The sequence below is a fragment of the Prionailurus viverrinus genome, unplaced genomic scaffold (genome assembly GCF_022837055.1).
Source record: "Prionailurus viverrinus isolate Anna unplaced genomic scaffold, UM_Priviv_1.0 scaffold_40, whole genome shotgun sequence".
NCBI lineage: Eukaryota > Metazoa > Chordata > Mammalia > Carnivora > Felidae > Prionailurus > Prionailurus viverrinus.
This window is the reverse complement of record NW_025927608.1, coordinates 3,585,934-3,609,542: the sequence shown is the minus strand read 5'-3', so window position 1 is coordinate 3,609,542 and position 23,609 is coordinate 3,585,934. Positions and strand designations below refer to the sequence as shown.

The 23,609-nt window shown below is 54.1% G+C and overlaps 1 protein-coding gene and 1 long non-coding RNA gene across 8 annotated transcripts in view; one reads left to right on the top strand and one right to left on the bottom strand.

The window, feature by feature from the left end:
* Window positions 1-18,971, top strand: part of ANKRD34C (ankyrin repeat domain 34C) — a 30,025-nt gene extending 11,054 nt beyond the window's left edge. For 2 of the 7 annotated variants that reach the window (XM_047846725.1, XM_047846722.1), the window contains 3 exons: window positions 5,662-5,924; window positions 13,529-13,735; window positions 14,047-18,971. In XM_047846725.1, the coding sequence (XP_047702681.1) occupies window positions 14,089-15,669 (1,581 nt within the window). In that variant the 5' untranslated portion in view covers window positions 5,662-5,924; window positions 13,529-13,735; window positions 14,047-14,088 and the 3' untranslated portion in view covers window positions 15,670-18,971. Of the gene's footprint in view, window positions 1-5,661; window positions 5,925-10,921; window positions 12,885-12,921; window positions 13,361-13,528; window positions 13,736-14,046 lie in introns of those variants that run through there. The other 5 variants (XM_047846726.1, XM_047846723.1, XM_047846728.1 and 2 more) reach the window with 5 other exon arrangements.
* On the bottom strand, window positions 627-5,115 carry LOC125159001 (uncharacterized). The gene is made up of 3 exons (XR_007149637.1): window positions 4,970-5,115; window positions 4,323-4,656; window positions 627-1,174 (listed from the first exon to the last, which is right to left on the bottom strand). It is a non-coding gene; the product is annotated as an uncharacterized LOC125159001 (long non-coding RNA).
* Window positions 18,972-23,609: the final 4,638 nt, after the last annotated feature.

The following is a 23,609-nucleotide window of genomic DNA, read 5'->3' as shown; positions in this document are numbered from 1 at the left end:
CAGAACTATGAATTCAACTCAAAAAGCTAAGAAAACAAACAGCAAGAGAAACAGGAAAACAAGGGTAGGGAATTAATAGGAATGAAAGTAAAACATAGTGAATTGAAACTAGAAAAATACTACAACTAACAAATGTCAAAGATCTGTCTTTGGAAGAAAAACAATGAAATAGGTAAGCCCTGGTGGGGTCTCACCAAGAAAAAAGAGAAAGGAAGCCCCACAGAGCCAACACTGGGAATGCCAGAGGGTATGATCATGGACAAAGAGAAAAGCTTACAAGCACGCCTCTCAAACTGGCAAATATTTTTAAAAAATAGTATTAGTGTAGGACTCCGAAATCTGACTTTGGGGTATTTATCCAAAGGAAATAGTCACAAGATAGGTACATAGAGAGATTGATCGATATATATAGATGGAAGGGAGACATCAGAGACAGAGAGAGAGACAGAGACAGAGAGGCAAAGAGAAAGACAGACAGAGAGAAGGCAAAGAGATAGAGACATGAGAGAGAGAGACAGAGAGGCAAGGAGACAAAGACAGACAGAGACACAGATAGAGACAGAGACAGAGAGGCAGACAGAAAGAGAGGCAGACAGAGACAAGAGACAGAGAGAGAGAGACAGGAAAAGAGGGAGAGGGAGAGGAATATATAACCCATTATGAACTCCCATGAATAACTGATGAATAATAGTGCTCATTTCTGGATAAGGAAATTATGAACAATTTTATTTACTTTATGTCCACTTTCTAACCAACTGTGAATCACCAACACACCAAGAGAAAATTTAGAAGGTATAAATGAGCAATTGACAGAAAAATAGGCAATAAACACTTCTTTAAAATTCAGCCATGACTAGTAATAAAAGAAACACAAACGAGAACAGTGACCTAATACATCTTTAATTATCACGTTAGCAAGTTTCTTCAACAGTGAGATCTCATGAGGTGGAGGATGCACTAAGCCATGAGCAAGGGGTAATGAAAAGTGGTACGGCCTTCACGGAGCAGCCCTTCGCACTCTGTATGCAAGTGGTAAAGTTTTGCCTACCTTTCCCTCGGGAACCTCAAGTATTTTGCTCTTAGGAAATAATTCTGAAACTTGAAAAAGACCGACGAAAGGGCCTTCACCGGAGTGTGGCTTACGACAGAGAGAAGCCACAGGAGAGCGTCACATCTGTAACAGAGAATTGGTTAAAGGTATTGCGGTTCACGCGCACACTCGTGTCTCACGCAGCCACTGACAAGGCAGTAGAAGAACTCGCAGTCGTGTGGAAATAAGTCACAGAGGAATAGACCTCTAGATGGATGGCTTCGTAGCTGATTTTGAAGGAAACAAGACTAATACAGCGTACTCTGTTGTTTAATTCTAGTTTTATAAATTACACTTGTGCATTATAAATGTTATATCAGCCTCTTTTTCTTGCTCATCTGCACCTCCCGAGTGTTTAATAACAAGCACTGTGACAGTCGTATTATTCATTTCCGATCTGGCATTAGACCAGACCAAGGAAAGGAAGCGTCTCTTGATCTAAGCCAATCATAGCAGTCTGGCTTCCCGTTTTCCCAGCGTCCTCAGATATGTCCCATTTCTAATAGATTCAAGGAGAACCTGGCTGTGCGATGTACTTCTGGGCAAGGTTTGCCCTTCGGATAAGAGGAAAGATGTGATTGCCTCCGCTCCTTCCCAGTGGTCTGTCTGGGATGTGGATGTTATGGCTTGAGCTGACGGCAGCCTTCTGGAAAACTCCAGGGGGATGCCACTGGCATCAACTGCTGGCCCTGGGAGTTTTGAACCTCTGAACCCTCATCAGCAGTGGCCCACCTTCAGACATGCGGTTGTGTAAGAAGGTCAGTCCCTCTTTGTTTGAGACGGGCTTTCTGATACTTGCTGCAAAAAGCATATCCGATTTACATGTGCAATAGACGCATTTGAAAGAAACTATTTTTTTTTAACATTAAAGGTGGGCTAAGAGGACTGGAAGAACATGTCCATATCTTATCTGTATTTTCTAGGCAATACCGATAACACACTTACAATAACAATCTAGTCAAAGTTATTTAAAAATGTGTCATAGCCTGGAACACATCCAGTCCCACGACACTGACCTCAAGAGACCTAGTAGACCTGGAATGGATTTGCTGCGTGATCTTGGGAAAATGCCTCATGGCTCTAGAACATAGCCTCCGAATCTGGGTACAGACAATGAATCAGAGGACTTAAGGCTCCTTGCTTACAGCTCCGGCCAAGCAGCTCAGTATTGACCTCTGAGCCTGTCTTCCCTACGGACGATGACTGACCAAAAGTGTACTCTGTGCAGGGAACCCGTTCAGGCTGGGAAATAAACACTGTCCCTGCCCTGGCTTGGAACGGAGGGTATACTCATGGGCACAGAGAAGACGCTGGTGATTACCAGACACAGGATGGGGTGGGGAGCAAAAACGGGAGAAGGCTAAAAAGTACAAACTCCCAGCTACAAAATAAGTCCTGGGGATGTGATGTATCGCATGGGGACTATGGTTAGTAATAGGTCCTATATTATTACTTGAAGCTATTTTTTTACTGTTTGTTTTTGAGGGAGCGCAAGCAGAGGAGGGGAAGAGAGGGGGTGACAGAGGATCTTCAGTGGGCTCTGTGCTGACAGGCTGATAGCAGCAAGCCCGGTGTGGGGCTTGAACTCATGAACCATGAGATCGTGACCTGAGCCAAAGTCAGACGCTCAGCCAACTGAGCCACCCAGGCACCCCCATATATTTGAAAGTTGCTAAGAGAGTAGATCTTAGACGTTTTCATCACCAGAAAAAAACTGTAACTGTGTAATGTGATGGACGTTAATCAGATTACCATGGTGATCATTTTGCAAGATGTACATACAAATACTGAATCATGACGTTGTGAATCTGAAACTAATACGTTATATGTCAATTATCGCTAAAAACAAACAGAAAAACAAAAACAGTGCGTGGGAAGCATGGCACCAAGGATCACTTTCTAATGTTCTTTGTGGCGTCAGAATACCATCTGACATGATTCTCCTCTGTTAAGAGTGGAGCAAACCCTCCCCTAAGCCTCCCAACCAAAGCCCTAATTCTGCAGCACGTTCTAGCACCTTCTTGCTAAGATGCCCAATGCGTCCCGTCCAGCTATACACCTGCAAGCGTGTTCCTGGAGGTCTCCGGCTAGGAGGCATTGCCAACAGTGGGGATTCTTTTCTGCTACTACTAGTAAGGATTATTTTTTGAAAATTGTTGTTGTTGTTAATCAAGTGGGTCTAGCACGTAGGGTGCATCTCTGGCAAAGGGGCGGAGACTCCACCAGAAGGCGGATTTGGAAGAGCATGCAAAACGTTTGCCTCGTGTCCTTTTGTGTGAACTGGGGGTCATGGAACAGCAGACCACTGATTCTCACACACACGCACGCACACACACGCCCAGAGACATGCTGACAAATCCAGATTTTTAGAAGGGCCCTCCACGAAGGCAGAGAACGTGTCTTTCTTGTTCACAGCTCAGTCTCCAGCATGTACCAAAAATAAAATAAACTAAAATGAAGTAAAATAAAATAAAAAATAAAATAAAATGAAATAAAATAAAATAAAAAATAAAATAAAATGAAATAAAATAAAAAATAATAAAATAAAGTAATGAAATAATAAAAATAAAAAAATAAAATGCAGATTTGGTCACACGGCCCAAACTCGATACGTTTTTCTTGAATAATAAGTGAATTCAAGCACCCCGAAAGTCTTTCTAACAGTTTACTTTGAGGGGCGCCTGGGTGGCGCAGTCGGTTAAGCATCCGACTTCAGCCAGGTCACGATCTCGCAGTCCGGGAGTTCGAGCCCTGCGTCGGGCTCTGGGCTGATGGCTCAGAGCCTGGAGCCTGTTTCCGATTCTGTGTCTCCCTCTCTCTCTGCCCCTCCCCCGTTCATGCTCTGTCTCTCTCTGTCCCAAAAATAAATAAACGTTGAAAAAAAAATTTTAACAGTTTACTTTGAATATTACTGGATCAGGTAGACAAACACAGCGAAGACATAGAGAGCGCCGACTGTCTACCAGGCAGAGCACGGGACATTTTACGTGTGTTAGCTGCCCCTCCTCCCTGGCCTGATGAAGCAGACCCTTTCTTTTCTTTTTTTCCTTTTTCTTGTCGAGTACAGTTGACACATGTTAAATGTATTCGTTTCAAGTGCAGCACAGTGATTCGGCCACTTGATAGGTGCCGCCATGGTCACCACAAACGCGGCTTCCATCTACAGTAGATACTATTATTAATTCAGTTTTATGGAGGTGGAAACTGAGGTACAGACAGGTTAGTGACTCACCAGAGATCCACGGCTGGCAAGTGGTTGGGTTGGGATTTCAGTCCATGCAGTCCGACCCCAGCGTTGGCTCAGCTTCCCCAATCCCGTCCTGCCTCGCGGTACAAAGTACAGGTGTAGAGGGTAGTGATAGGTCATGAACTTCACGTGGTGATAGGTCATGAACTTCACGTGGGGATAGGTCATGAACTTCACGTGGGGATAGGTCATGAAGTTCGCGTGGTGATAGGTCATGAACTTCGCGTGGGGATAGGTCATGAACTTCACGGGTGTATTCGCATGCATGTATCCAAAAGCACGCATTGTTTCCTTCAGCTGAACGGCCGTTCATTGTTTCCTGCAGGGAGTAGGAGGAAAAATGCTTTCTGGGTTTATCGGCCCTGTAACAGGCCGCAAAGTGGAACTTAGGCAGATCCCGTAATTCAACCACAACAAAGTAAACGCCGAAACTACTAGGGGGAAAGGCAACCATGTCGGAATGGGAAGGGCGTGTAAGGACACGTTTGGAAGAGATGAAAAATTACAAGGTGGTGACAGGTGTAGCCGTGAGAGTCTGCCGTTGTGAACGAGGTGGGCAATTTTGTAGGAAAATGGAAATGACCAGGATTGACCCAAGGAGGAGGGGGGCCTTTCCTGTAGGAAACACTCACCCCACGCGTGCTTGTTTTCACCTAGACGTGGGGGGCAGGCCTCCGCGAAGCCGGGGCGCGGGCGCGCTCACCTTGCAGATACGATGCCGCGTGCTTTGAGTCCTGGGCGCCTGGAGCAGGTGCGCTGAAGGGCGGGGCTGGGATGGAAACAGATCCTCGAGCCCACCCCCCCTCCCCTGAGTCTTACCGCCACAGCCCCCCTCTTCCCTTCTTCTCCCGCCCACGCTGTGGGCGGAAGTCCTGGATCCCAGGGCGTTTGACGAAGGAAGCCCGAGGAAGGCAGAAGAGCGTGGACAGCAGAGGAGACCCGGGCTCACGTCCCTCCCGGGGTCCGGCACGTGCGGCGTCAGGCTTGCGGCGCGCGCGCCCCTCCACCGGCCCCGGGGTCGCCGCGCCCACGCCCGGGGGCCCCCACCCGGCTGGGGCGGAGCCGTCAGGCGCGCCTGGCCGCCGCGGTCGGGGTGCGGGCGGGGCGTAGGGCGCCTCTGCCCGCCCCCGCCGCCCCCGCGGTGCTCGCTCCTCCCCGGCGCACACGCCCACACGGCCGCGCTCGGGGCGCGGGCGGGCGGCAGCGCTCGCCAGCCAGCCGGCGGGGCCCCGGGACGGCGCGCAGGGCCGGGCTGCGCAGGAGACCTGCAAACCAGAGCTGGGCGAGACCGTCGTCTTCCACGCCTCCTTCTTTCTCTTTAAAGAAACTGCCGTGTGTTCCCGCTTGAACTGGGAGAAGCGAGGGGTGACGCAGAGGCTTTACTGACGAACCTTGAAGTTCCGGGCAAGTCATTCTACGGGACCCGCGAGGCCCGGCGTGAACCCAGCGCCCGCGCGGGTCAGCCCGGCAGCGCCCTTCGGTAAGCGGCCCGAAGCCAAGCCGAGGGCCCCTGACTTTGCTTCTGGAGCAATGACACTACCGGTGGCCTGCACTCAGGTGGCCTCGTTTGGTGAGCACCCCCAGCAGGTAAGCGCACCCGCAGGGGTCTCCGGTGGCTCACTGTGTGAGAGGGATCTTGCGCTCCCCAAAAGTCAGCCCACGCTGTTGAGCCGCAGGCAGGAGTGGGAGGCTGGAGGGGGGAAGTCTGGTTTTATCACAGGAAACTGTGGGAGAAGGGTGTGGAACACGGGTTTACATTTTTCATTTTTGCATTGACGCGTGGGGGTGAGGTGCGCAGGGGCCTGGATTTTTGTAGGAGATGGTTGCGGAGCGGGGCTGGGTGATAGGCGTCTGGATTTCTGCAGACACTGAAGGGGGAGCAAAGCTTACATGTTTGCAAAACCTCTGAGGATCGACAGGGTGGTGAGAGGTTGTGATCCCGAGAATGCTCCAGAAATTGTAAAGAGTTTGAAGGTGAGCATTTCAGAGCAGGGATGGAGACGCACTTACCGCGCAGGGCCTTCTGGAAGCTGCGCACAGAGCCGGCGGCGTGGAGCGCGCCCCGCCGGCGTCCAGCACCTCGGACAGCGCCGGGCAGCGCGCAGAGCCCGGGCGGTCGCCCCCACCCTTGGCGGGGCGGGGGGGCGGGGGGTGTGTGGGGAGAAACGCTAACGCGGAGCTCTGCGTCGGATCCGCCTCTAACTGCTTCCCGTGGCTGCAGAAGGAAGAGGCGGGGTATAAAATATCCCCAAGCTGCCGCGAATGCTATGGCCGAGCGCGGTGGCCTCCTGGATTTTGAAAGGCGCACCCAAACTCCTTCAAGATCTAACATTATGGAGCGCTCACCTGGGCCAAGGCCCTGTGCTAAGCGCCCCACCTGCGTTCTGCGGTTGTTACGCGCGCCGCGAGCTTGTGTGCCATTATCCGTGTGCTGCGGATCAGAAAATGGGAGCAGAGGAGGCCAAGTAAACCCGTCCGAGTCTATACGACCACTTGGTGGTGTGGCTGCACCTGTAAACCGCACGCCAGGTGGCGGTAGTGGGGAGGTGTGCCTGAGCCGGCAGAATGTCCTCCGCGAAAGCGCCTAACTTGGGTTCAGAGGAACCAAGAGTTCGAATCCAAGCTACAGCTTACAAACATAGGCGCTTGGGCAAGATCGCACAACCTGTCTGCGCGGCAGGCTCTGTATCTGTAAGGTTGAGATCATAATGCTTCCTTTGCAAACGTGTGGGGGAGGGTGGTCAAAGAGAACTGTATATGGGAAAACTCAGCAAACGGCCCATCGCAGTTGGGGGGCGGAGGACAGAAATGGGGAGCAGGTGGTTGGAAGAGGGAGAGGTTGGGTGATGAATGGCAGAGGCCCTGGGGTGCGGGCTGAGTACCCCAGATCAGGGCTCAGAGGTAGGATCCTGGACGAGTTTAATGCAACATGATAATCCTTTAAATATTTATAGGACTTTGAAGAGTGTTTCCCTATTGCCTATATTTGACCCTTATAACAATCTTGGAAGGCAGAGACGGAGTTCTGTGCATTGGGCAAAATGCTGCTGGCCAGCAGTTAATTTCACAGCCACCTTGTAGCAGGGCTGAACTTAGAACCCGGGTGGCCTGCTTCTCTGCCATGGCCCCACCACGACCGTGCACCCTCAGAAGCTTGGATTACGGGGCAATCGTGGACCTGAAGTGCATCTAGAGAAACGCTGTCCGTGCCAGCTGGAGCCAGGTGATCAACCGAAAACATGTTCAACCATTATCTTTTATTTTGTTCCACAAAGAATTTCAAGTGGTGTTTTATAAAGATACACAAGAGGTCAGGTGGACACGTATCAGAAATAGCTGAGATTCATTAGGATATAATTGTGTGCAAACTTACGTGTGCAAATGTGGTCACAGCGGGATGCTGATCTCACTGAAACTGCAGTGAATACAGCACATCCTTCAACTGGAAAAAAAAAAACAAACACAAATTGAGAAAGTAGGGGAGAGACAAGATTAAGGCCACAGCCAGAAACAAGATGAACACAAAGCATGAATATTGTAAAGTCCTAGAAACCCTGGGCCTCTAAGTACGGTCATGTGTGTCCCCAGTTCTTTCCTTGGGAACAGGAGGTGCTCTGCAGACGTTTGCAGGTGCCGGTGGACCCTCCTCTTTTGCCTCCCTTTCCCACGGGGGTCAAATACAAGTAGACTTGGAACCAAATGCAGTGCCTCAATCCTCCGATTTACCACGGTGCCAAACACGGCAAGGTTAGCTGGAAATCCGATGCCAAGGTGACTCGAGGAGGAGGAGACAAAACATGGTAGTTTATCTGCACTGAAATAATTGTGAGTCACTTTTTTTTTAGATATGAACTTAAAAATTTTTTTCAACATTTATTTATTTTTGAGAGAGAGAGAGAGAGAGAGAGAGAGAGAGCGAGCACCAGTGGAGAAGGGGCAGAGAGGGAGACAGAATCCGAAGCAGGTTCCAGGGTCCGAGCTGTCAGCACAGAGCCCCACGCCGGGCTTGAACCCACGAACCGTGAGATCGTGACCTGAGCCGACGTCGGACGCTGAAGCCACCGAGCACCACCCCCCTCCGGCGGCCCCGTTGGTTACCTTTTTATAATGGCTTGCAGAAGCACACCCTGCTTTAAAGCTTACACAAAGGGCTTCTCCATCTGGTAGCTCAGCAGAGAGTCCTAACAAACCTGTAGAGGTAAGAAGCTAGGAGGTGATGGGGACAACACAGACACAGCATCATGACTTGTGTCGCAAGCAGTTTACTTTTACACCCAGTGTCATAGACCCACATACCTACAAAGACCAGGAAAGTAGCCTGAATGTATGAATTGGGTCAGTTGTAAGGCTACAGAGAGTGGCAGGGCCTTTGCCAAACTGAACAATGAGTGATCCATTTTAAAATATTCAAACTGAAACAAAACTAAAACACTATGCCGGTCAAGCCAGACGTACCTGCCCCTGTGGGCTGCACTTGGCCCCCAGCCCATTACTGGGCAGCCTTGGTCTACACTGCTCAGGCAAAAGATGTGGGGCAGCATGGGAGTGAGAGAGCTTGGGTTCAGCAAGATAAAGGACTCGATCTGTCCTGAAATTCCCCATTTCTAAACTGGGAACGACTGGACAACACGGCCCCTCGCAGCCTCGGAAACCTTAGACTTTCATAATTCTGTGGACGGTAAAATAGCCCCAGGGCTTCTGGACGAACATGGTAATCACTTCCACCCACCCGCCCCTTCCATCAGAGAAAGCATCGTTTTATTTTTTTCTGGCGTTGGAGATATTTTAGTCTTCGGTGTGTCTCTTCCAGTCCCTGTGCCTTTGGGAGGTGTGCCCGCCCCATGACGGTGGGGTTGAGACAGAAAACAGCCATGAGGAGTGACTGGGAGAAGGGGCGGGCTGGGTGGGGGACAAGTGGAGAGGAACCAGGCACATTCTGCTCATTTCTCCGTTAACTCTTCTTCTGAAACACAGGGAAGAAAAACACCCACTTGGGGGCTGCTAATTTTAAAACATGGTGCCCAGGGCAGTCAAAGTGCACGGGGTTTCAAAATTCTGGGCACACGTCAGCCCCTTTGGGTCAGAATTGCTTCCTTCTCTCCGACAGGCTGGGAAGCCGTGAAAGGCACGTGGTCTTTCGTGCATTAGGTGTTCCTGACGTTTGTCTGTGATGCACACACAGGAGGAGGTAAATGCCCAAATGCAAGTGACTTAGCTCTTGGCTGATGCCCTCATCCGATCGGTCACTGTTGAATACATCTCCGGCTTCATGCTTCCTTAGCGTCCTCGCACTGCCGCTTCTGACCGTCCTCATCTCTCAGGGGCTCCCAGGTGACCTCCAGCCTCCCGCCGGACCTTCCAAGCCTGAATTTCACACACTTATTTGTTCTTAATGCCTTGCACGTGTATTGACCCTCAACATTTATATGGTGGCGAATGAATGAGTGGATGGATGGATGGGTGGGCAGGTAATCCCAGCGTGTCAGTCAAGGCTCACTCTGGTATAAGTAATAGAAATTAGTGCACATGTTATAAGCAGACACGAGCTAGTTCATCAACGCTTTATGGGGTTAGGAGACCCGGGGGGCGGGGGGAGGGGTGAGGGAATGGCGAGCGGAGCAAACACGAGGGGCACGGCACTGAGCCAGCCACGGCCTGCCAGCGAGCGTGGCTTGCTGGGTTGTGGGAGCGGATAATCTACCGCATCCCACCCGCAGCCTGGAACCCGCCAAGAGCAGGCTCTGGTGGAAGACAAGGAAAAGAGTTTGCCTGGTACCTACCTCCCGCCTCCACACGCTCTCGGTCCACATACACTCTGGAGAGGGTGAATGCGCCCACGCCTCTGTGCTGAGTGGCTTCGCCACCTGGAGGCCTCCGGGGAGACCGAGTCCCCGGTCAGCCGAGCGCAGGTGTGGGCCTGGGCCCCCCGGCCTGACGCAGTGGGGAGGGGGCACGCCTAGAGGAGGCCACCGGGGCCAGGAGGCGAGGTGGTGGCCGAAGCCCTGAGGCAGGGAGTGGGCCCCGGGCAGAGAGTGGGTCTCGAGGCCTCGCCAGGCGGCGCGCGGCAGGAGAGCGAAGGGTCTGGTCCTGTCCTCACACAAGTGTTTGTTTCCTGGCGTGTGTGTCACATAAGGAACTTCCGTTGGGAGGCCACGGTGAAGGCTGGCCGGAGGCTATACGAGGAGCAGCTCCCCGCGCACAGAGAAGGTCATTCCTGTAGATGGGCTGGGAGCAACCAGAATGCCTGGCCTCCACCCTGTTCTCTCCTCAGCAGCGGGGGTTAGAGACAAGGCCGAGCTCCGGGCAGGAGGTGACCCCTGACCGCAAACGAAGGGAGACCGGCACCAGCTAGATGTCCCGTGCTGTCCCCTCCCTCCCCACCCCCGACCTTGAGGGACGTGGCCGGCCCCCCACGCGACACGGAGAGAGGACCCTATTGTCCACCCACATGACCTTCCCCTTTTCTCTTCCTCATCCTCCTTCCAACTACCCTGAAGCCGACGAGGGAGAGAAGATCGTGTTCCTGCCTCGGGGGCTCCGGGGGGGGGGGGGGCTAGGCTCTGGGAGGGGGCTGGCCCAGGAGATTAACACACCAGGGCTCAGCACAGAAGGTGGCAAAGTATCAAGGAATCCAGGAGATGCGGTTATCAACCGTGTGTGTGTGAGTGAGTGTGTGTGTGAGTGTGTGTATGTCAGTGTGTGGGGGGGTCTGTGAGTGTGAGTCTGTGAGAAAGAGTACCTAGTGTTGTATAGCGTCCCAGTGTATGAATACGGCACAATTTCTTTATTTTCTTCATCGCGGGATGTCTCACTTTTGCTTTTTGTGAATAGTGCTGTCGGGAACGCTTTTGTACCTGGTTCGATGCACAGATTTATCGGTAATTATTGATATGAACGAACCTTCCCCAAACAAGTGGCTTAGAACCAGAACCACTTGTTTGTGCGTGTTTCTGCAGTTTGGACCAGGCTCTGGGCACATCTGCTGCCTCGCCCGGGGTCCTGCCTGCACTTGTAACTACCGGGGGTCCGGGGCAACCTCGCCCGAACGATCGCGGTCAGCTGGGGCTCCCTGTGTCCTCCCCGGCAGGACAACCCATGTGTCTTTATGAGGCAGCGGGGCTCCAGGAGAGCAAACTGGAAGCTGGGAGGCCCACGGAGGCCCTGCCTCGAAAGTCACAGTCACTCCTGCCGCATCTTGTGGGTCACACGCTGACCCCTCCTCTTGATGGGCGGGGGTTGGGCACTGGCCCCTGGCGCGCCGTGTGCACGCTGGGACGGCAGGACTTTGTGGCCGTGTTTTCCGGGCTCCCACAGACAGAACCCAGATGCGGAATTACCCGCTGGAGCGCTGGTCTCGTCCTCCCACCCACTGGGTCCCGTTGCTTCCCGTCCCTCCCCGGGCATTGCCAGGCTGGCTAATTTTAGCCATGCTAATTTGGACACTGTGCCTCCTGGTATCTCACTGGGCTTTGATTTGGTTTCGTTTGACTACCCACGAGGCCGGACACCTGTTTGTGTGCTTACTGGCCATTCGTGGTTGGGGAAGGACGTGATCTGTGGGAGGTGTTCATACAGCCTGGAGCTGAGCTGGTTGTAACTCTACTCGGCTCTCTTCCACCTTGAGTGGTTTTCCTCTCGATTAGAAAGGAAGGAACATTTGAGCCCAGGTTTGCAGGGTGGTGAATAATTAAACAGAGCGGGGTCTCTGTTAGACCTCACAGTTAGAAAGCGGCTCAGGGGGACAGCGAGCGGGGCGTTTGAGAGCCAGACGGACAGTGCGTGTCGGGCGCACAGCTCTGGGTGGACGGACAGATGGATGGCGCGTGCAGGGAGCAGGGAAGCCCTGGGTGGACAGATGGACAGACCGTGTGTGGGCGCGGGAGCCCTGGGTGGACAGATGGACAGACAGCGCGTGCAGGCGTGGGAGCCCTGGGTGGACAGACGGACGGATGGTGTGTGCAGGAGTCCTGGTGGCCCTGGGGGCGATGCGCCAGCACACGAAGGGCCCTCGCTGAGCGGAGACCTCGCACCCTCACTGCACGTTCCCGCTCCGTTATGTAGCGCCCGGAAATCCTGCTGCAAACGTCCAGAGCCGCACACAGACCTCGACACCCTGACCCTGTGTGCGCAGCGCCAGTGCCGAGCAGGGATGGTGGGGCCTAAGGGAAAGGCCAGCGCCCGTGTGTGTGCACGCATGCGTGCGCGCGCACGCGCACACACCACATGCACACGCCCCCCCCCCCCCCACGCATACACATGTACATGCTCACACTTATGGGCATACCTGCACGCACACCCCACACGTGCATGCGCACACCCGTGTGCACACCCGCACACACACACACCCGTAGGAGGCTGAAGACGGAAGCACGGGGGGACAGAGACTGGCGACCGCACGGTGGTCACGTTGCTGCAGAAGATCTCGCGGGAACACCCACAACAGCAACGAGATCACACCGAGACACGGCTGTTGGAGGCACAGAGACGAGCTGGGCTGTCCGCCGTCGTGGCGTCGGAAGAGAGCGACGTCGAGGCGTGCGTACGCGTGTGCGTGCACGGGAGAGTGCGGTTTGGGCCTTCTAAGCAAACAGCAAGTGTCTGTGAGCGTATGAAACGCTTGTGAGGGGTGTGAATCCCTCTCTCGCGTTCGGCCAAGCCAGGCTCTGACTTCCAGGCCGGTGGACGTTGTGAACCGCTGGCCGCCGCTCGCGGCAGTGGCGTCGGGAAGCCGTGGTGCCCACCGGGCGACGAGGAACCCTGGGAACCGCGGCCCCTCCTCGGCAGGAGGGACGGGAGTCCGCGTGGAGGGGCTGTGCCGGCAGACGCCTGGGCCAGGGAGGGGGCCCGCCTGTCTGAATTCGGGGAAGGCTCTCCGGCAACACCTGGCCGGGAGGCTCCGGGTGCGGGAACCGGGCGGCGGCCGCGGGGAGGACGAAAGCGGAAAAACCTTCGGCGGCCGCAGACTCACCCCGGCGGAGGAAGCTGCAGCCTGAGGTTTGTGCCCTGTGACGCCTGCGAGCAACGTGCGGTCCCGTCCGCCCTCCGCCTCGTACCTGCCCACGGGAAGGCCGTTCTTTGGCGTTATTCTGGAAGACTAGGGGGAGGAGGGGAGGGTTGTGACATCAGGGCTGCCGTGAGGTTGGGTTTGCTTTGCGATGATTCTCTCTCTGCTTCCTCCCCGATCGCGATAGTAACCCGTGTTTCTGGTGGATTCCCTCCCGGCCTTTCGGATGCCCGCCTGGAAGAACAGCGCATCCGCTATCTACGAGGTGACCCATGGGGTGTGAATCGCTGCCCGATGTCGGCGCTGCAGCAGTGACCCGGGGGGACACACACCTTCCCTCGTGGGACGCAGGTGCCCATGGGCATGGAGTGGAGTTTCCTAAGCGGCATTTGAGGTGAGTGTGGGGCGGGCGGCCCCCGCGTGTGTGATCGCTTGCCAGGTTTATGTCAGCTGCTGTCCTGTGTGGATGTTTTCTGTCCGCTCTCCCGTAAACCCCCACTGTGGCTTCACCAGGCGGCCTTCCCCGTCCCTCCCACCACATCACAGATGAAGAGACGGACCCAGATGAGCTGGACGATGCGGCCGAGGTGGCCTCACCTGGGATCAGGCGGGGACAGGACCGCATCCAGCCCTGTGACAGCCGCACCATCAGCACCCGGGCGCCTCCAGAACGCACGCCATGCTTCTCTCTTCTTCCCTCGCTAGGTCTGGTCGCCGCGGTGGCTCGGAGGCGCGGAGGCCAGCGCGATGGAGGAGGACACTGAACTGAGAACCGACGGAAACTCACTCTTAAAGGCTGTGTGGCTGGGGAGGCTCAGGCTGACCAGACTCCTCCTGGAAGGGGGCGCTTACATCAACGAGAGCAATGACAAAGGCGAGACGGCTCTCATGGTGGCCTGCATCACCAAGCACGTGGACCAGCAGAGCATCAGCAAGTCCAAGATGGTCAAGTACCTGCTGGACAACAGGGCGGACCCCAATATCCAGGACAAGTCTGGCAAGACGGCCCTCATCCACGCCTGCATCAGGAGGGCCGGAGGAGAGGTGGTCTCCCTGCTCCTGGAGAACGGCGCGGACCCCAGCCTCGAGGACCGCACGGGGGCTTCGGCTCTGGTTTACGCGATACACGCGGATGACAAAGACGCCCTGAGACATCTCCTCGACGCCTGCAAAGCCAAAGGGAAGGAGGTGATTATCATCACAACAGATAAATCATCAGCGGGCGCCCAAACCGCCAAACAGTACCTTAACGTCCCTCCGTCACCCAAAGTGGAAGACAGACAGTCACCTCCACTGTGCGCGTCTCCCTCGGACGTCGAACTGAAGGCTCCGGGCCTGGGCGCTCTGCCCAGCGAGCGGGAGGACGACTTCTTCAGCGTCCAAACGGGGCATCCGAGTGGTTGCCACACCGCCAAGGCTCTCAACGAGCCTGGGTCACCCACCAGGAAAGTTGGGAACCTCAAGAGAGCCCGCTTGCCCCAGCTGAAGAGGCTCCAGTCCGAACCCTGGGGCCTGATTGCGCCGTCCGTGCTGGCTGCTAACGTGCGTCAGGACGACGCCCACGGCGCGGGCACAGACAGTGAGGTCATCAAGAGCATTAGCGACGTGTCCTTCCCCAAAAGGGGGCCGCTCTCCAGAGCCAGCAGTATCGACGGCAAAGACCCCGCCCTGTTCCCCACATTCACAGAGCAGATTCTGAAGATCCCAGCCTCGCCGGCACCCGCATCCTGGAAGGCCGCCTATGACAAGGGCCAGGCGTCCCACCCTCGTGTGGCCAGAAGAGGGACTCTCCCTGTGGAGCAGGAGAAGGCTGGAGTCAGTCCATCAGTGTCCCGCAAGTGGCTGGAAAATGACCCATACGATTTCGATCTGCAGCCAGGGGCTGACCAGCTCAATCCCGTCCCCCTGGAGTCGGGCAAAGGGCCCCTCGAGAGGAAGAGGCTGAACGGCTCCCACGTGGCTCTCTTCCATGGTTCCCGCGAGTCCCTGGACGCAGCGCCCAGCACCTCCCCCAGCTCGGCGCGCCCCAGGCCACCGCCTCTTCTGGAAAGGCGAGGTTCTGGGACTCTGCTGCTGGACCGCATCTCGCACACCAGGCCCGGCTTCCTTCCGCCTTTAAACGTAAATCTGAACCCACCCATCCCAGATATTAGGCCCGGCGGCAAACCTTCTTCTCCACTTGCCAGCGGCCTAAAATCCATGCTGCCCGTGGCTCCCAGCTCACCGAAGAGAGCTGACTCGAGGAGTCAAAAGAAACTACTCCGGAGGCACTCCATGCAGGTCGAGCATGTGAAACAGCTGTCTGGCTTTGAGGAGATCATGGCCTAGACACTTCCAGAGGGTCTCCACGTACCCGACGACAGGCATCATAATCCGGACCAACACAGCCGTGTGGGCCCTCTTCCTCCCGCCCGTCCCCCCGTGCTGCTGTGCGGGCCGCCTCACAGGGTACGGAACAGGGCCCCGCTTCCCTTCTGAAATGATCGTGGGTTGTTACGGGTTTGCTTGAAAAGGGCTCAGGGTGACTGGGTTCTGGGGATGAGGTTACCGAGAATAAATTTCTCCGAAGGAAGAAAACATTTGGGGTTTGAGAGTAATGCAGCTGGTACGGTGATCTAGGCCCCTGACATCAGTTCCTTTCCACTAGACAAACTAGAATTTAGATCCCAGGACGGCAGTGAAAGCATGCCCTTAGTACTAAATCTATAAAGTGCCTACAAAGGAAATGAGGCTTTAGAATTTGTCATGTGTGCAAAAGCTCGAAACTGGCCCCTGAGATCTGGCAAGCTGCATGTTATGTGTCAGCCCAAGGTGGAGAAGGGGGGGACAGAGCCCCCATCAGAAGCATCAGAAGGCGGGGAAGGCAGGGAGGGCCCCCCCATCACAGGGGCTCTGGCTGCCTGTCACCGGGTCATGGGGCAGTGTCCTGCTCGGCACGGTCACGGTCTTCCCAAACCCCCGTATCACACTGTGTTCACGTGCTCATCTGGATGTGCTATGAGTCCCCAGATACAACTACATGTCCCCCAAATTCCGATGTGCCGTTGTCATCGGTGCGTCAGATGTGAAATCGGCCTCATCCGCCTGCCCTGACATGAGCCGTGCCAAAATCTTGGGAAAACACAGCCAGGGTCTGGTAATTAATTTGGAGGTAAATGTGATACGGTTTCCAGAATAGACCTGTTTCTTGCCTGTTCTTCTGAAAAGTCGGTGACACCCCCCACCCCCCGCAAAGCCAGAACAATACGTAGCGCTGGGCCGCGCACACGTGGAAAGCACAAGTGGGAGGTTCTCAGGCTGGAGGGAGTGGCGGGGAGTGGATCGGGTGTTGTAGCCCGAAAACTTCCGGGGGTGCAGACTGGCGTCTCCCCTGCTCTTGTCCAGGTAACTCCAGAGAAATCCGGTTTCTGTGAATTATCTGAAGTGTCTACGCAGTGGGAGGTTTGTAGAGATAACCCGGGTGACGCTTTCCAGCCGTTGCACAAACCCAGGAAGGGAAGCAGAGACTTAGCACGCTTGGTGTGACGGGGCCACATTTCAGGTGACGGGCCTGGTCGTTTTCCCGTTCATTTTTCCCTCCTGCTGCTCAGATTCGTGTGCTCTGTGGTTGGAAGAATGTGGTCCCTGGGGGTCGCCTCCCGTGGAGGAAGGAGGAGAGGCTCTGAGGTCTGGGTTTGCAACTCTGTTCCGTCGTTTCCCAGCTTGGGGCCTTCGGCTTTTCTGAGCCTCCACTCGGTTGTCTGCAAAATGGGCTGGCAGTGCTTCACCTGGAAAGGGCGTGGGGGCCGGTGCCAGAACGGGCCTGTTCCGCACCCGGGGTGAGGAGGGGTCGCCCAGTCTCCCGCACATCTCCAGGCCTCTGAGGCTTCAGAATCTACAAGTTATACATAATATCCCACACAGAACGCAGTCAAGTCCAGCTGAAAAGTTCACGTGTCTCCTTGAGCTCCTCCGTGGTTCCGTAGTCCTGAGCCCCAAGTACATTCATAAAGTAAATTCTGCCACATCCGCTTCTCATAACGATAGCGTCTCTGTGACGACACTTGCTAGACCCTTATCGGGGCATCCCGAACAAAAGTGCTGACGGCCAACGATGCTCACAGATAAGCCAAATGTTCATTTTTTGATGCTTCCTCCCGGGCGGGGGCACCACTGACACTTTACGCTGGGTCGTTCTGTGCCGTGGGGGCTGTCCTGGTCCACCCGCTAGGTGCCGGCAGCATCCTCCCCCGAATTGCGACAACCAAAAACGGCTCCAGACAAGGTCAGGCCGCTGGGGGGCGCCATCACCTCGGCTGATCACCGCCGCTCCAGGAGAAGGCGGTGCCAGAACAAGTCAAGACCCACGAAGCCGCACGCGGTCTGGCTGGCTCGGCCCTGCCCCTCACTTGAAGCCGTTCGAACTGTGCTTCTGTAGGACGACTGTGGTCGGGCTCTCAGGATTCCCGGCAAACACAAACGGAAGTGCCGGTGGCCCTGTGTTCCTTGCAGGGAGGGAAGAAAAGCTCGTAAACTCGCGCAAACCGAGGGCTCGCGGACTTGGTTTAGTGTGGACAATCCGTGTTCTTTCCAGGGCCCTTTAGTCTCGAATGGTTCCTACCAAAGGCACACGATGAGCGGCAGAGAAACACCCTCCGAAGCATTACAGAGAGAACCGTACAGACAACCGCTGTTGTCAGCACATCACGCACGCACACACGTGTGTGCACACGCACGTGTGGCCAGTGCTCTCCAAGCATCGTTCGTGCTGGTGAAAGCCCTGCATCTAACTGTGGGGGAGCAGCGCTGCACACGAGCATTTGTCTGAACCTTCAGCCAAGACCGGAAAGCCTGATTCATCCCGGTAGCGAGCACGGCACATCCATAGCGATGAGCTCAGGTGAAACGCGAAACGGGGTAGCTACTCAGCCGGAGTGACCTGTCCGTCCCCGGATGCCTGTGGCAGGCGCTGTCACGGCACTCCCCGCCTGCATCGGTCACTTGTGCCCCTCCCCTTGGCCTTCCTCCAGACAGTCACCGGATCGTCCCTGTCTCATCCCTGTTTGACGATTCAGTAGCTGAATTAGGCCGTTCCAACCTAGTGTGCCCACCACAACGCTTTATCCTGGTTTGTGCGTAAGCAGGCGATTTTGTCCAGGTTAACAAACCTCACAACGATGCTTCTTAAAAGCGTATTTTAGATTCAAATGTGCTTCGTAGGTCGGAGATTAGCTTTTCTTTTCGGGATCCTGGCGTCACTACAGAATTTCGCTGCCATCTGTGGTTTTAACAACCCATCCACTTGAGACCTTCCGGAACGTTCATCAAAATATGGGACACGAGTCTAAAGTTTAAAGTCTGGGACTTCGGTTTAATTTCTAGACACTCCAAAGCCGGTTTTTGTTTCACTTGTTTGTTTGAATCATTGTCAATTCTCTTAGAATTTCATCCCGTGAACGGTATCCTGCAAAACGCAGGCTGTGTCTGAACGTCTGCCTCTGTGTTGGTGCTTTGGACGTCTCCCTGTTGCTTGAGCTCGTTCTCTACGGCATTCTACTCTAGCCTCAAGCCGACGACGTGCTCGAAGATGTATCAAAATCCATGTATCGGAACTGTTAGGCATTTCTAACATGTCAATAAAAGATACTCTGCAATCCTTTCGATAGCATTCTCCGTTTTTCTGTAGTGAAATCTCAGCGATAAATATTACCTCTTCCTGACGACGGGGTTGACGTGACTGCCCCATAACGTCTACCTTAGCAGACACCCAATATTTTACACACTCATCATTTTGAAAATTAATTTTTGCTTACACAAAAGTGTAAGTGAAGTGTGGGAGTTTCGCTCTCAGTTAGAAAGGGGCAATGGATGAGAGGGGCATTTCCCCTGGGAGAGCTGGGCTTCCTTCCTCTGGCCTCACTGCTCGGGCCTCCCCCGGGGCTGTCTGACACACGCCACCTGTGGGGACTTAGCAGTCGCTGGGCTGGCCTGTCGGCGAGTGTTACACAAGGTCCCGCTCCGGGGCGGAGCGTAAGAATCCAATGGACTAGCCCTTGTCTCTTAGAGTCCAGGGTTCTGTGATTCAAATTTCATCCACACTCCCTGACTCTCCGGACAGCTCCAACCTTACCTCTGGGGCCTCCCCTAGACGGTTGAAAGAAATTGTGCCAACAAAAATACAAAAACGGACTGGCTTCAGGATGTCCCTTCCCCACTTCTATCTTCAGGAGAAGCAGGCCCACGAGTTTCCGAATCCTTTGAGGAGAGATTACGAGGGGCCCTGTGGGGGGAGGAGAAGTGATGGGGGATAAGGCCACAGGGGCCCACCTGGAGCGGGGGAGGCGCAGTCCCAGGATTGATAAAAGGCTTGGAAGTTTGGGGTCCCTTGAGCGGACCTCGCCCCCTTCCAGAACAAAATGGTAGAGGGGAGTGGTCCATGGTGCGTCCTGCGAGGCCGGGCGGGGGCCGGGTGGGGGTCAGGCTGGGCAGGGGGCATCTGAGCCACTGGCCCTGCAGGAACCCTGCAGCTCAGACAGCACATGTATCCACGTGGCCAGTGAGCCTGTGGATGACAGAGCCCGGGGACCAGAACTCCGTGCAACAATGAAGACCTACAGGAGACGGGTGCGGGGAGCTCCCCCGGGACGACATGGGCACTCTTACCGTCTTTGTTAAGTGGGGGGGAGGGGAGCAGATCACTCTTAACTAGATTTAGAAGAGTAAAGGAGTGAGACGTTTCTCACACCCAAGGGTGTTCTAGAGCCCACGGCATGCACTGTGCAAAGGACAGAAGCGTCACCCATGGCATTTGCCCCCGGGGAGGTCGTCAGGGGTAAGCAACAGACCACAAGGAATGAAAGGGGGTAATGCTTTACAGCTATGATGATACCAGAGCAGGTCAACGCAGGGAAAAGTGTCGGACGCTTCTCACCGGGCATCCTCAGCTGAAGGTGGTTCTGTGATCCAATTTCCGTGGACTGATCGTGGACAGGGGGTTTTGACATCACAGAGTAAAAAACGTAATGCGGTTCACAGAACAGGGTGAGCGTGGTGTGTCAGGACTGGGGAGGAGGAGGATGGGAGGGGGGAGAGGTGATGGGGGGACAGAAGGTGGCACACAGGCCCTGCAGGTGTGGACCAGCCCAAAGAAACAGCCCGCGGAACACGACACCCCCCCTCCCCCGCCCCGGACCTCCGTTCTGGATCCTCTGCCTCATCCGGGATGACGGACCCAGAATCATAGACATCCCTGATCCAGAGCAAAAAGAATTTCTCATACGGTGAGAGGTAAGGGTCTACGTTAATTTTGTAACGATCCCATTAGAATTTAAGAAGTATTAATCCTTTCCTTGCCACGGTGGGCACTGTTGCTTGCCTAGCTGGTCTGATTCCTCCTTTCTCCTTTCCGTTCGGGCCTGCTTTTGTTCACGTGGTCACCCCATATCCTGGCCTCTCTTTTGACTAAAGCCACACTGCTCCCTCCCCAGCTCCCTCCAAGGGAAGTCCTGATTGGTCTGAGTTAATCAGGACAAGTCCATTCTCCTCATCAGTGATTGGCTGAAGGATCCAGCCTAAGCCAATCACCACACGGCCTTCCCTTCTCAGTGCCTTAGATCCAGAGGAGACATGGCCTGACTGGACCACCTGGGCTGAACCAAGGACATACATCCCCTGGTTGACAGATTTTCTCTACCTCCTACTAGATATGACCAAATAAACATGTTGTTCCGAAGCTTATTTGTTTGTTTGTTTGGTTTGACAGCCCTCTTTTGACAATGAGAGAATGGAGTCAGAGGATAAACCAACGTGCAGAGGAGGGCAGAGCTGGTAGAGAGACAGACTGGAGCCTTGATCATGCTCCGCCTGCAGGCTGCATTACCTCTGAACTTCCTGTTACATGAACTAAGATATTCTTGTATCATTTAATCTAGTTAGAGTTGTGTTTTCATTCACTGGGGACAACATGTGAATTGTTTGTTTACCCAGTTTCTGCTTGATGATTTTTTCTTTAAAGTTTATTTATTTATGTTGAAAGAGAGAGAGAGGGAGAGAGAGAATCCCACGCAGGCTCTGTGCTGTCAGATGCGTGGCTCAAACCCACGAACCGAGAGATCATGACCTGAGCCAAAACCAAGAATTGGACGCTTAACCAACTGAGCCCCCCAGGCGCCCCTAGCTTAGCTATTAACAAGCTGAGTTTGGGGACCCTGGCAGCTTGTTTAGTGGCCACAGATTCCTGCCACCCAACATACTTCTCCTCTGAACGTGACTTAGGCCTCCTCCCTCCAGAGATGGAGTCCATTTTTTCACCTCGAACCTGGTCTGGCCTTGGACTTGCTTCGGCAAACAGAAAGTGACAAAAGTGATATTGGAGTGTAGTTCTTTGTGGGGGGGCCTTGCTGTTTCTGTCCTGGCCCTCGTGGGATGCTGCCCTGAGCCTGCCATATGAAGAAATCATGTAGACCACAAGAGGGAGACGATGCATGCAAAACTGAGCTGCTCTAGCCAGCAGCCTACGTCAGCCGGCCGCCTCTTCAGTGGGACCATCTTGGACCTCCAGCCCCGAGGACCCTTGGCCGAAGGCGGCTGTGTGAATAAGCCCAAGCAAAAGCGGCTGAAGCACCACCCAGCCAACCACGAAATCACGAGAAATTGTGCGTCTTTGTTGGTTTAAGTCACTGACTCACACGGCCAAGGCCGACCGAAACCAATGCTGTTTAATTAAACCTCCTGAGCTTCTGTTTCTTCTTTGTCAAAGGGGGAATAATAACACTTTTTTTTGTTTGTTTTTGCATGGCCGCTCGTGCAGATTAATTAATGCAAAATACATGAAGTGTGTGAGCAGCTAACACTGCAGGCCGGCACCTTGTAGGTGCTGAATGGTAGCTGTAAAGATTGCTGTTATGCAAACTTTTTAAAGTTAACACTTTCTTCATCCTTAGATTTTATTCTTCAAGGTTATATCCTGTTTCCTTTGACTTCACTTTGTTTGAGCAGCCTTCCTGGCAGCTTGCTAGACTGGTCCCCTCCTAACTACCTCGCTGTGACGTATTCCCCTGTTTTATTCATGTCCCTCCCAAGGTAGTAACACAGATGTGCTCTGATCAGTGCCTGAGACAGTGTGACAGTTACTGCCTTCCACCCCGTAGGTGCTGTGACAGTTCTGTTCCTTCATTAACCCCCAGGGGGCGAGTCAGGCCTCCTTGCTCAGTTGGTGCATTTCCACTCTTACCCTCAGCTAAGTGTTGTTGAGGCTCAGGCTTCGAATGCCGTGGCCTGAGCTATGGCCGTGTCAGGCTTCCCGCCTCTGAGCTTATGCAGGTGTTTTCTTGGAACTTAAACACAGGACTTAACATTTAACCTGGCAAAATTTCTTGTGAATCTTAGCACCGCAGCTGGCCAAGGTCATCTTAGTCTTCTTACATCTGTCATTTGCTTCTTCCCTCGGTGCATCTAGATGAAATGATTATTTCTTACATGTTTTTTCCATATACATATGTATCGATATATATGCATATATTGATATCGATATATATATACATATATATGTGTGTATATATATGTATATGTATGTATACACACACACACACACACACACACACACACACACATATCAGTTACTAAAAATTAAAGTGCCACAGGACAGAACCAGGGAAAGAGCCTCAAGGCACACCACAACATACCTTCTCTGAGCCTGGTACAGAGTCATCAAATATGACATTACCCGTTCTTATTGCTTTGACGGAGCTTCGCACGTTAATTCACGGCCAGATGTGCCCCGCGGCGGTACACTTCCCTGTCGTCCACGTGGGGGTCTATATGGGCTGTACGATTCTTTGCGGAAATCAGGATACACATGTGATAACGCTGTCCCGAAAAATTCTTTACTGAGTAGCCAGACCACAGTCGGTGTCTTTTCTGTTTTACCTGCTCTTAGAATATCAAAACCCTGTAGTAGCGATTATGCAAGATATCTTCTTAGGCCAATGGTAATGGATAAGGCAGTAAGTCAATTTCCCCGCTTTCGTGGTTTTGAGAAGGCAAAGGAAAGAAAGAAAGAGCGTTTTATCCCAGGAGAACCTTCGCCTTGTCCTGATAGCCCAGACATCTGAGTGGCTGAGCGCAGCCTCAGTGGCCCCAGGGTGCGGGGCTCCCGCGGAGCGCGCCCGCCTGCCCCGCCCCCAGCCCTCCAGCCAAGCGGGGCGCCGCCGGGGGAGGGGGCGTGGCCTTCCCGGCGGAGCCAGCGCGCACGCGCAGCAGGGAAGGGGCGGGGCGCCTTCCCCGGAAGC